The sequence below is a fragment of the Coregonus clupeaformis genome, chromosome 13 (genome assembly GCF_020615455.1).
Source record: "Coregonus clupeaformis isolate EN_2021a chromosome 13, ASM2061545v1, whole genome shotgun sequence".
In the NCBI taxonomy this organism is placed as follows: Eukaryota; Metazoa; Chordata; class Actinopteri; order Salmoniformes; family Salmonidae; genus Coregonus; species Coregonus clupeaformis.
This window is the reverse complement of record NC_059204.1, coordinates 24145664-24158447: the sequence shown is the minus strand read 5'-3', so window position 1 is coordinate 24158447 and position 12784 is coordinate 24145664. Positions and strand designations below refer to the sequence as shown.

At 45.5% G+C, this 12784-nt stretch overlaps 1 protein-coding gene across 1 annotated transcript; it reads right to left on the bottom strand.

Annotated features, from left to right (window-relative positions):
- Positions 1-5350: 5350 nt before the first annotated feature.
- On the bottom strand, positions 5351-7153 carry bhlha9 (basic helix-loop-helix family, member a9). The gene has a single exon (XM_041895356.2). It carries the CDS (start codon positions 6768-6770, stop codon positions 5856-5858), a length of 915 nt encoding a protein of 304 aa, XP_041751290.1. The 5' UTR covers positions 6771-7153; the 3' UTR covers positions 5351-5855.
- Positions 7154-12784: the final 5631 nt, after the last annotated feature.

Below are 12784 nucleotides of genomic sequence, written 5' to 3'. Positions count from 1 at the left end.
GTCTTCTTTGGCATGACACTAAAAGCTTGGCACACCTGTATTTGGGGAGTTTCTCCCATTCTTCTCTGCAGATCCTCTCAAGCTCTGTCAGGTTGGATGGGGAGCGTCGCTGCACAGCTATTTTCAGGTATCTCCAGAGATGTTCGATTGGGTTCAAGTCCAGGCTCTTGCTGGGCCACTCAAGGACATTCAGAGACTTGTACAGAAGGTACTCCTGCGTTGTCTTGGCTGTGTGCTTAGGGTCGTTGTCCTGTTGGAAGGTGAAACTTCGCCCCAGTCTGAGGTCCTGAGCGCTTTGGTGCCAGGTTTCCTCCAGATGTGACGCTTGGCATTCAGGCCGAAGAGTTCAATCTTGGTTTCATCAGAACAGAGAATCTTGTTTTTCATGGTCTGAGAGCCCTTTAGGTGCCTTTTGGCAAACTCCAAGTGGGCTGTCATGTGCCTTTTACTGAGGAGTGGCTTCCGTCTGGCCACTCTACCATAAAGGCCTGATTGTTGGAGTGCTGCAGAGATGGTTGTCCTTCTGGAGCTCTGTCAGAGTGACCATCATGTTCTTGGTCATCTCCTTGACCATGGCCCTTCTCCCCCGATTGTTCAGTTTGGCCGTGCGGCCAGCTATAGGAAGAGTCTTGGTGGTTCCAAACTTCTTCCATTTAAAAATGATAGAGGCCACTGTGTTCTTGGGGACCTTCAATGCTGCAGAAATGTTTTTGGTACCTTTCCCCAGATCTGTGACTCGACAAAATACTGTCTCGGAGCTCTACGGACAATTCCTTCGACCTCATGGCTTGATTTTTGCTCTGACATGCACGGTCAACTGTGGGACCTTATATAGACAGGTGTGTGCCTTTCCAAATCATGTCCAATCAATTGAATTTACAACAGGTGGACTCCAATCAAGTTGTAGAAACATCTCAAGGATGATCAATGGAAACAGGATGCACCTGAGCTCAATTTCTCAGTCTCATAGCGAAGGGTCTGAATACTTACTAGAAGCCAGTGGAGTGTGCGGAGGAGCAGGGTGACATGAGAGAACTTGGGAAGGTCGAACACCAGACGGGCTGCGGCGTTCTGGATAAGTTGTAGGGGTTTGATGGCACAGGCAGGGAGCCCAGCCAACAGCGAGTTGCAGTAATCCAGACGGGAGATGACAAGTGCCTGGATTAGGACCTGTGCCGCTTTCTGTGTAAGGTAGGGTTGTACTCTGCAAATGTTGTAGAGCATGAACCTGCAGGATCGGGTCACCGCTTTGATGTTAGCGGAGAACGACAGGGTGTTGTCCAGGGTCACGCCAAGGCTCTTTGCACTCTGGGAGGAGGACACAATGGAGTTGTCAACAGTGATGGCGAGATCATGGAGCGGGCAGTCCTTCCCTGGGAGGAAGAGCAGCTCCGTCTTGCCGAGGTTCAGCTTGAGGTGGTGATCCGACATCCACACTGATATGTCTGCCAGACATGCAGAGATGCGATTCGCCACCTGGTTATCAGAAGGGGGAAAGGAGAAAATTAATTGTGTGTCGTCTATGTAGCAATGATAGGAGAGACCATGTGAGGATATGACAGAGCCAAGTGACTTAGTGTATAGAGACAATAGGAGAGGGCCTAGAACTAAGCCCTGGGGGACACCAGTGGTGAGAGCACGTGGTGCGGAGACAGATTCTCGCCACGCCACCTGGTAGGAGCGACCTGTCAGGTAGGACGCAATCCAAGAGTGAGCAGCGCCGGAGATGCCCAACTCGGAGAGGGTGGAGAGGAGGATCTAATGGTTCACAGTATGAAAGGCAGTGGATAGGTCTACTTAGAAGGGACAGGAATACTAATGGTGGTGGTGTAGCACTGTACATTCAGAATCATATACCTTTTAAGAGGAGGGATGACTACAAGACCATGGTGCTTGCCTACGGAGCTGTGAGGGGAACGGCACCTCCTTACCTTCAGGCTCTGATCAGACTCTACACCCAAACGAGGGCATTGCGTTCATCCACATCTGGCCTGCTAACCCCCCTACCTCTACGGAAGCACATTTCCCGCTCAGCCCAGTCAAAGCTATTCACTGCTCTGGCACCCCAATGGTGGAACAAGCTCCCCCACGACGCCAGGACAGCGGAGTCACTGACCACCTTCCGGAGATACTTGAAACCCTACGTCTTTAAGGAATACCTGGAATAGTATAAAAGTAATCCTTCTACCCCTCCCTCCCCCACCCCCCCATAAAAAGTTGTTGTCCCACTGGCTATCATAAGTTGAATGCACCAATTTGTAAGTCGCTCTGGGTAAGAGCGTCTGCTAAATGATGTAAATGTAAATAAACTGGTTACCAACGTAATTAGAGCAGTATAAATAAATGTTTTGTCATACCCGTGGTATACGGTCTGATATACCACTGCTGTCAGCCAATCAGCATTCAGGGCTCGAACCAACCAGTATATAAAAAGTGGTATATACTTGGGTGAAAGTGTGTCCACGGTCCACCACGAACTGCATCATTAATACCCTTACATGATATCAGGTTGAGATTGACTAGTATTTTGCACATGGTGGACAGTGGACACACTTTCACCCAGTTATATACAGGGGACCTACATAGACAAGCATGCAAACAGCTAGGCAGGATTAGCTTGGCTTTTTTCCACATTAGGCGTGAATACATGCCGTCACCGTAATCTGTCAGTCAAATGTGTCTATGATGAGATTTGGTGAGTCAAAGTTTTCCAGTGATTCACGTCTGTGAATGAAGGAGCAAAAGACTGAAATTATGTCTCACTCTCATCCTCCTCTTTCTCTTCTATACCCCTCTATCCACTCTCCACCCTTCAACAGACACACACACACACACAAACACACTTACATGCTCTTCACTGAGTGTATTGTACAGTAGCTCTCCTCAGGCCAGTTCCTTTCAGTGGCAGCCCAAGGACCATCCTGGCAGACCTCCGTGGTGTTCAAACGGTGTTCTCACACAACTGTTCAAACACACACACAGGGGAGTGGGGAGCTGTTGTGAGTAGAGGTGCAGGTTGGATGGTGGGATGGGATGGGGTGGGGTGGGGTGGGGGGATGTTAGACTTCACTCCACGTCGTCTGGGGCTGTTGGCCTTTTCTCTTATAGGTAGTAGGTACTGTGGAGTGGACCACTGTGTAGTATTGCATAGTTGTTGTATTTGATTATTTGATCTAAGTTTATGTGGAAGTGTAGGTACAAACATAGGCATGCTCATAGACACACGCACATCCTTATGCAATGCACATGAACACCAGCAGCAGTCAGTGCTGTTTAAGATGAGGGATGATTTATTTATTTATTTATGAGCATGGCCTTATTTCTATTACACCATATTGGATGACTGTCATTCATATTCCTTTCACCCAGCTCAATGTAACATCGGTAGGTTTAGGCTACGACATGATACTCAAATGTTCCCTGTACCCATCATGAGGTTGCTACAACCTAGCCTATGAATGTAAGTTTACAACGTAGGTGAACAGGTAGAGAGAATTTTGAGTAATCAAGGTGACAGCCAGTAACATATTCAATACTGCCTTGCACACTCTTGCCTGCATCTAGCTGATCTAGGGTGTAATAATTAGTCCCAACAGTTGCAAATTAGAGTTTCTATTGGACAAATTCAGTTATGTTTATCCCCGTTTCGTTCCATTTGCTTCCGTTTAAGAAAAGTTTTTCAACACAATCGGAGGAATGAGTACACCCCTGATCACACGCAAACAGTTCACTTTCAAAGCAGCCACATAAAAACAGCATGATCACTTTGCTCGTTGTATATATAATTCCTTCTCGCAACTATCTGAGTGCTCTCCTCCTCCCACCTTTTCCCTTCGCTTGTGGACGTCAGTGCACAACACATCAGCTGTCTGTGACCAGGCGAAAAAACTTTCCAAGCCAAACCTTCATATCATGACCACTAACCGCTACACACAGCCTACCTCAGTGTCACTTCATAGTCAACTAGAACTATTGGAACTAACGCATTAGTAAACCCACTTCAATCAAAGCAGTTTAGCAGTTACACCGGCGGGCCCCGGTGGCAATAAATTAATAAAACCAAAAGCTTACCTTGACTTGGAAGAGTTCTAGTGTTGGATAGCCATAGCCAGCTAGCTAACATAGCATCCATCTGTGTTTGAGCCGGGTGTTTGAGCAAGCTAAACCAGCTACCTGCATAAGCAGTTTAGCAGTTACACCGGCGGGCCCCGGTGGCAATAAATTAATAAAACCAAAAGCTTACCTTGACTTGGAAGAGTTCTAGTGTTGGATAGCCATAGCCAGCTAGCTAACATAGCATCCCTCTCTGTTTGAGCCGGGTGTTTGAGTAGGCTGCATTTGCTAGCTAAGTGAAAGTAAAAAAATATCTCCCTCGCTCTCTCTCCCCCTCTCTCTCTCGCTTCTCCTTCATTTTGGAATAAATTAATTTGTTCAAAACTGATCAGCTATTGTCTGTCTCTCTCTTTGAGTCAACTAGTCACCACATTTTATGCACTTCAGTGCTAGCTAGCTGTAGCTTATGCTTTCAGTACTAGATTCATTCTCTGATCCTTTGATTGGGTGGACAACATGTCAGTTCATGCTGCAAATGCTCTGATAGATTGGAGGATGTCCTCCGGAAGTTGTCATAATTACTGTGTAAGTCTATGGAAGGGCGTGAGAACCATGAGCCTCCTAAGTTTTGTATTGAAGTCAATGTACCCAGAGGAGGACAGAAGCTAGCTGTCCTCCGCCTACACCATGGTGCTACGCTACAGAGTGCTGCTGAGGCTACTGAAGACCTTCATTGCAAAACAGTGTGTTTTAATCAATTATTTGGTGACGTGAATATATTTAGTATAGTTTTATCTAAAAACTTTTTAATGTTTCACTATTTTCATTTGTATGAAATTCACTGAGGAGGATGGTCCTCCACTTCCTTCTGAGGAGCCTCCACTGATGAACACATACGCACATGCACATGCACACACCAAAAAACAAACAAACACGCACATTCGTTAGTCCCAGCATTCCTCAATGATTCCACAATGTGAATAGAAGAGGTGGTGTTGCACCACTGCCTATTGGTTCAGCTTTTATTTTGGCGTGTAAACAGAACCTTGGCTTCTCTTTTTCTAGAAATATGACAAGAATGGGCAAGCAAACCCATTTCTCAGCTAGGAGAGGGACCCTTGTCAGCTGAGACCCTGGGAAGATAGAGGCTATAGAGTACAGACCTCAAGGCTATAATCAACATGCGCACGAGCACACACATATACACATACACACACACACACACACAAGCGTTCATGCAAACTGCACAAACTCTCTGCAAAGACAGAGACAGAAACACCTACTCACTCGTAAGTCGTATTTTTCAAAAATGGTTTATTATTAAGTTTCAAAACTTTAGTACACAAGCTGTAGCATCCATATACATGAGTACAATAATGCAATATAGAAAACTCAAATAAGCTGGTTCTTTGGGTTTGTAAAGAGGATTGCTGCTATATATTCGGACACACAACACTTTGGACAAGTGAAGTGTGTGTTTTGAGCAGTTGAAAGTTTTCCATCTATAAGAATAACATTCATTGGCTTTATGATCTGAAATAAAAAAAACATGTTTAAAACATTCTGAAATGTACATTGCCATATGACAATTTACATTGTTAGATAACACATTTAAATCAGTGTTTCTGCTCTACTTTAGAGTGTAGCACTGTAATACTGAATCCATTGCAACAGTGAGAGCACATGAAGCTCACTTCTTTTTATTTTTCCCTGAGATAATTTGGACAGTTGGCTGGTCTATTCTCCAGGCTTCAGGTCTCACAGTGGTGGATAGCTAGGCTATAACGTGTCTGGTCCTAGTGTCAGAGCAGGGACAGGCTGTGCTGGGGGCCTGCTGTCTCCTGGAGGTAGCTCACCTGCCAGGGGAGGCCCAAGGCTGGAGACGGCTCCACAAACGTGTCCATGTAGCCCTGGGCGCAGGAGGCCCACACCCCCGTTTGGTACCCCAGCCCCTCGCCCACCTGGGTGTACCTGATAGAGCTGGGCGGCTGCTCCAAGGGGTTCCCTGTCCCACAGTGTCCGTGTGATGGGTACAACTGGCCCTCGGCGGGGTAGCATGGGTAGTGTGGTGAGGGGGGGCACGAGGAGCCCATGCTGTCCATGTAGAGGTGTGTCTCTGTTGGCAGCCTGTGTGGGTGGGTGCCCTGCTGGGGCTGTATCTGGTGGGGGAGTGATGCCTGGTGCCAGGAGACGTAGCTTTGGGGCTCCTGGCGAGGAGTGACTGTCACCCTGGGCGGGTCCAGCCGTGACGTCCTCACCATTCCCACCGCCAATGGCCCCCCAGCCAGCCTGTGGCACTCCCGGTGGGAGCAGGGCTTACTGGGGGGGTTGGAGCTGAGGAAGACAGACAGGGCCGAGATGCGGTTGATGGCCCTCTGCAGGGTGGAAATCTTGGAGAGCCGCTTGCCGCTAAGGTCGTGGTTGAGTGCCACACGTAGAGCGTTGAAAGCCTGGTTGTAGTCCAGGATGCGTTTGCGCTCACGGACGTTGGCAGCCACACGGCGGGCCTTGGAGCGGACTGGGCGGCTGCGCTTCTTGGCCTGGCCCTCCTCGGGGTTGTCGCTGGGGGGGCTGCAGTCCGAGCCCTCGCTGTCCTGGAAGGGGCCCCTAGGGTTGCCGTCGCTCCCTTCATCATCCTCCCCCTGACCCAGAATGTGCAGCTCCAGCTCCTCCTCAGAGAACTCCTCCGACCCTGTCAGGCTGCTGCAGATCATCATCACTGGCTGGCCGTGGAGCTGTGGTGAAGGTTGTTGTTGTAGTTGCTCTGTAACCACTGACTTCTTAGTAGTTGCTCTGTAGCCACTGTCTGTAGCTTTTACAGTCTCTGTGTAGTTCCTCTAGATTAGATGCCGTGTACCTGGAGTGTTCGTAAAGCTGCCGTCGCTGTGCCAGGACAACCTCTGCTGTCGATCCGTGGCTTGTTCTGCTGGGCTGCCTGTCAGGTTGGTGTTGGGTGCTGTGTTCCGCGGCGTCTTTCACGGGGCTGCTGGTCGGGTTGGTGTTGGGTCATGTGTCCCGTGGCGTCTTTCAAGGAGCTGTCAGTCGGGACGTTGTTGGGTACTGTGTCCTGACAGCCCTTGTCTCCTCCTCCTCTCCTGGTGCCCTGTGATTACCTATGTCTCCGTGGGATGGCCCTGCCTGCTTTTTAAAGCCAGCCCTCCTCCTCCAGTCACATGGTACAGTCACGCATGAGGAATGGTGCTCTCTCTCTCTCTAGCTGGTTTATGGGCACCCTCCAGGCAAATGGCGCTGTCACCTCCTCCTCCTCCTTCTCCTCCTCCACAGACACTCCCTCTCATACCTTACAGGATCTCTAAGTGTTTCAGCAGTTCCACAGCCTTGTAATACATAACAAGCAAAAGCAAAGTGCTCATTTTTTGCATGACGAATGACTTTTTCTTGACATCCACCTATTGATTATTTTTTGAATATACCATATCTAGGCCATTGACTCTACGAGGATGCTCCAATATATGAAGCTTACTTCGATGTAAATCCACAAATGCATTTATTTCCCCTCAAATACCTATTATTTTGTGGCCTACTAGTCATAAGTTGCATAGAATGGTGCGGGGGGTAGAGTGAGGGGTTTTCTGATATTTATCTTAATGGGGGAGTTCCATGAAAATTAGTCACTAGATGTCCATGACAAATTGTGTGTTTATCAAACAGCAGCCTAATCTGTGTTAAGTTCGTCTCACCAATGTGGGAGAAGGAGGAAGGGAAGAAGGGAAGAGGAACTCTCTTATCTACTTTGGGTTAGATTTGTCCATGTAATTAGCTGTCTCCAGAGTGGCGATTCCCTTCGATTCCCTCCCCCTCTTCTCTCTCTCTCTCTCTCTCGCTTTCTCATTCTCTCTATCTGCTTTAGGTTTAAAGGCCATATAATTTAGGGGGACTCCTGTGGAACCCTATCCTCATAAATCAGGCCTGGGCAGCACCTGAGGACAGGAGCAGAGTACGGCCTGGACTTCAAAGCCAAGGAAAAATGAAGGCAAATATTTTACAATTAGAACCTGCAATCACTGCTAGCTGGGCTGACTGGGCTAGGGCCATCAACTCTACCTTTCCATGGTAATACTTTTAAATTGTTTCGTTTTTGAGATATCGAGATAGCCCTTGTCCAAACTAGCTGGATGGAAGTTTCAGATTGTGTTTTGTGTCAAGTGTTTTAATGGAATTGGGTTATACAGATGATCATGCTCCGAATGAGGTACAGATGATTGTGTTCCAAATGAGGTGGATTACCTGCATCAGATGTCAACTGAACAGGACAGATTGGATTTCAACTGAACCGATTGAAAAGAGCACATTCTAAAAGTTTCACCTCATCACAGAAAACAACAGTATTTTAAACTGTGTGGAATAAATGTTTTGGAGTTGGGGAAAGCCCTGCATACACAGGATTGACCTTTGCGTTGGTTGCTTTGGTGGACACAGTGAAAGGTGATTGACCTTTATCCAGGGCTCCTGGCCAAGTGTGTGTGTTGGGTCAGGTAACTAAAGGGTAGGCCCTCATGGTGAACTGAAGGTTAGTTGAGAAACATTGTTTCCTTTCTGCCCTCTTTGTTTTATGGTACATATCACGACTGAGCGAGGCCAACCGTTAGAACAGGGTTTCAGCTCTTACCAATCACAACTATCGATCAGAGGTGCATGGCAAAATATTTTTTTTGTGTAACAGTTTCGCTATGACATCAATATACTATACTTATTGAGAATCTGAATATCATTGATTTCACTCAAAGTAGAGCTTCAATCATGTTTTCTCTGTCTACAAAGATATAGAAAGCTGAATACAGACTGTGGCAAGCAGCACTTATTTCACATTACTTTGAATTGAGCTGTCAATAATTCCCAGCCTATTTGTCCTGCATTCCCTTTGCTCGGCTGATTCTATAGTCCACTGCCGATCCAATTGTCTGATCAAGGCAACCATGTTGTCCATACAGCAACACCACACTACCCTGTTGATATACCACAATACTCTTCTATACAGTGGCTTGCGAAAGTATTCACCCCCCTTGGCATTTTTCCGATTTTGTTGCCTTACAACGTGGAATTAAAATTGATTTTGGGGAGGTTTGTATCATTTGATTTACACAACATGCCTACCACTTTGAAGATGCAAAATATTTTTTATTGTGAAACAAACAAGAAATAAGACAAAAAAACTGAAACCTTGAGCGTGGGTTCGATTCCCACGGGGGGCTAGTATGAAAAAAAAAAAAATGCAGGTATGCACTCACTAACTGTAAGTCGCTCTGGATAAGAGCATCTGCTAAATGACTAAAATGTAAATGTAAAATGTTATCTTTGGTCTCTTTGTTGCCTCTCTGATTAATGCCCTTCTTACCTGGTCCGTGAGTTTTGGTGGGCGGCCCTCTCTTGGCAGATTTGTTGAGGTGCCATATTCTTTCAATTTTTTTATAATGGATTTAATGGTGCTCCGTGGGATGTTCAAAGTTTCTGATATTTTTTTTATAACCCAACCCTGATCTGTACTTCTCCACAACTTTGTCCCTGACCTGTTTGGAGAGCTCCTTGGTCTTCATGGTGCCGCTTGCTTGGTGGTGCCCCTTGCTTAGTGGTGTTGCAGACTCTGAGGCCTTTCAGAACAGGTGTATATATACTGAGATCATGTGACAGATCATGTGACACTTAGACTGCACACAGGTGGACTTTATATAACTAATTATGTGACTTCTGAAGGTAATTGGTTGCACCAGATCTTATTTAGGGGCTTCATAGCAAAGGGGGTGAATAGATATGCATGCAGCACTTTTCCGTTACTTATTTTTTAGAATTTTCTGAAACAAGTTGTGTTTTTCATTTCACTTCACCAATTTTGACTATTTTTTGTATGTCCATTACATGAAATCCAAATAAAAATCCATTTAAATTACAGGTTGTAATGCAACAAAATAGGAAAAACCTCAAGGGGGGTGAATACTTTTGCAAGGCACTGTATGCATTAGTAATTTAAAGTGTTTGACGTGTCCAACTCCTTACTTGCAACATGGAGTCATGCAGCTTCAAGTAGTGAGCAGCTAACTAGGCCTCTCGCTTCCTCACAAGAGTTGAATGTGATTTATGTCTTTACGAGCACATCAGATTTACTGCTGCGGTTGTAGAGAGAGCATGGAGAGACTAGAGCCTCGGACTCCCCCAGTCCATTCATTTTGACAGGTGACAAGACACCAGTAATTATCGGCCGCCGGGAATAAATCACAGACCTTTATTGCTTACCTCACCATGCCCTTGACGGAATAACCATTTTCAAGCGAGAGGAACCTGCCCAACGCCACTGAACCTGAGATTTGTAAATCTCCTGCTACATGCCCACATAATGACTAGTTGTTACCTGCTCGTTATTAGAGGTCTGTGTGCCAAACGTTATAGATGTATATTCCCAAAGGGGTAGTTATAGGGGTAATAAGTGAGTAAGGTCCGGGTTCGCTAACCTTGGCTTTGCAGTGGTATGTTAATGCATGTTTTTGGCGTCCGCTCTGGAATTTTCTCACCTCAATAAAAAGGCTGCAGTCAAAAAGGAGGGCTCCCAGTGATTCTAGGCACTTCCATTTTCTCACACCACAATTCCTGAGGAATTGTTAATGTCTTAAGATAGATGGATGTTTTCACCAATAAACTCAAAAATATTTTTGTTATTTTTATGATAGTTATTTAGTAACCCTAATACTTGCTATTCTGTTTATTAAACTGGAGCACTGCTAAAGGCATTGGCACATATAGCCATATCTGTGATATGCATAATATATGCATTATCATTTAGTTACTTTTAGATATGTGTCTTTGAATTAAGAGATGTGTATGCATGCAGACATTTGTATTGATTATTGAATATAACATCAATTTACTTCAGAGTTGACTGAGGCCTCTGGCCTAAAGAATTCAGATGGCAGCAACTCAACATTGATCTGTAGTACTCTGTTGAGTGGAGTGCCTTTAGTGAGGCAATTAACTATTTCCTTCCTATGTATCAAACTTTCAGGCCACATCTCCCTTCAGATCTCTCTCGCTTGATGTCTTCTGTCACTGACGAATGCTGTCTGTCACAGGCAATGGTGTCATCTCTTGGACCAGATTAGAGATTTGTTGAGGGATCCCCCTCCCTTTCTGAGTCAGGCAGGCCTCTAGTCTTCTGTGTCACTTTTTCCTCCCTGGTGAACGGAGAGAGTGAGCCACATAGTATATGAGACACACATACACACTCAGAATGATCAGTCCAAAACTCTGTCATTTTGTCAAGTTTAGAGTTGAGAGAGCTCGAACCAAACCTGAGGGGTACTCGCCCCCCAATACAGACCTCAGGGCCCCATACCATACATACAGTGTAAGTACATCAAAGGTCCCTCTAAATATGTTCTAAACAACACATGAAAACGTGGAAGGTTACTGACGTGCAACATTATGAATCATTCTGTCTGAAATTACTGGCAATTACACATGTTTGGCTGCTGCAATCTCTTTCAGCTAGCGCACCGGCCATAAAATCTGAAATGTTGGGTGGAAATAACGCCGTCGGCTTCTCCAGCACACACAACTCAACACTGGAAGTGTCATACTCAGGATGTCTGTCAAAATGTTGACTATTAATCATTGAGTTGTTTTGATAAATACTGTACTTCAACATCACCGTTGTTTTTGCTGTTTTTTTTTTACTCCATGGTAACCAGATTTTTCTGGCATGGCAGAAATCAGTGCTCAGTGATAAAAGTGTTATCTCATAAGCTTAGTTGTTTTGTTGTTTTATTAGGATCTCCATTAGCTGTTGTTAATGCAGCAGCTACTCTTCCTGGGCTCCATACAAAACATAAAACATGACATAATACAGAAAATTAATAGACAAGAACAGCTCAAGAACAGAACTACATACATTTAAAATAAGAAGTGGCAAGGGCATGCTTAGATTTCACTCATGGGTACAGTGCAGGGCTGGGCCACTGTAGCTGGATTGACCCTGTCTATTCCAGTTGAAGAACAGGCCTTCTGCCTATACAGTAGGTGTTGGGGATGATGCACACCGCCCTGTCTCTCTTAGTCCCATAGGCATAGGAGAGGATTGCTAAAACCCCTTCTAGTGATCTGATTTACGCATAGGATTAGACTAGAAATGCAAATCTGTGAATGTCATGACATGTCCAATATTTACCCCTACCTGCATATAGTATAGCAATGTAAGCAGCTCCACCTCCCTGTGTTTGACTGCATAAATGCAGATATAAAAACAAAAATACAATGAGAAATCATGCCATCATTATACACTGCTCAAAAAAATAAAGGGAACACTAAAATAACACATCCTAGATCTGAATGAATGAAATAATCTTACTAAATACTTTTTTCTTTACATAGTTGAATGTGCTGACAACAAAATCACACAAAACGTATCAATGGAAATCAAATGTATCAACCCATGGAGGTCTGGATTTGGAGTCACCCTCAAAATTAAAGTGGAAAACCACACTACAGGCTGATCCAACTTTGATGTAATGTCCTTAAAACAAGTCAAAATGAGGCTCAGTAGTGTGTGTGGCCTCCACGTGCCTGTATGACCTCCCTACAACGCCTGGGCATGCTCCTGATGAGGTGGCGGATGGTCTCCTGAGGGATCTCCTCCCAGACATGGACTAAAGCATCCGCCAACTCCTGGACAGTCTGTGGTGCAACGTGGCGTTGGTGGATGGAGCGAGACATGATGTCCCAGATG

Coding starts and splice junctions, on each gene's coding strand:
- bhlha9 (XM_041895356.2), bottom strand. CDS start 6,770: ATGATGATCTGCAGCAGCCTGACAGGGTCGGAGGAGTTCTCTGAGGAG.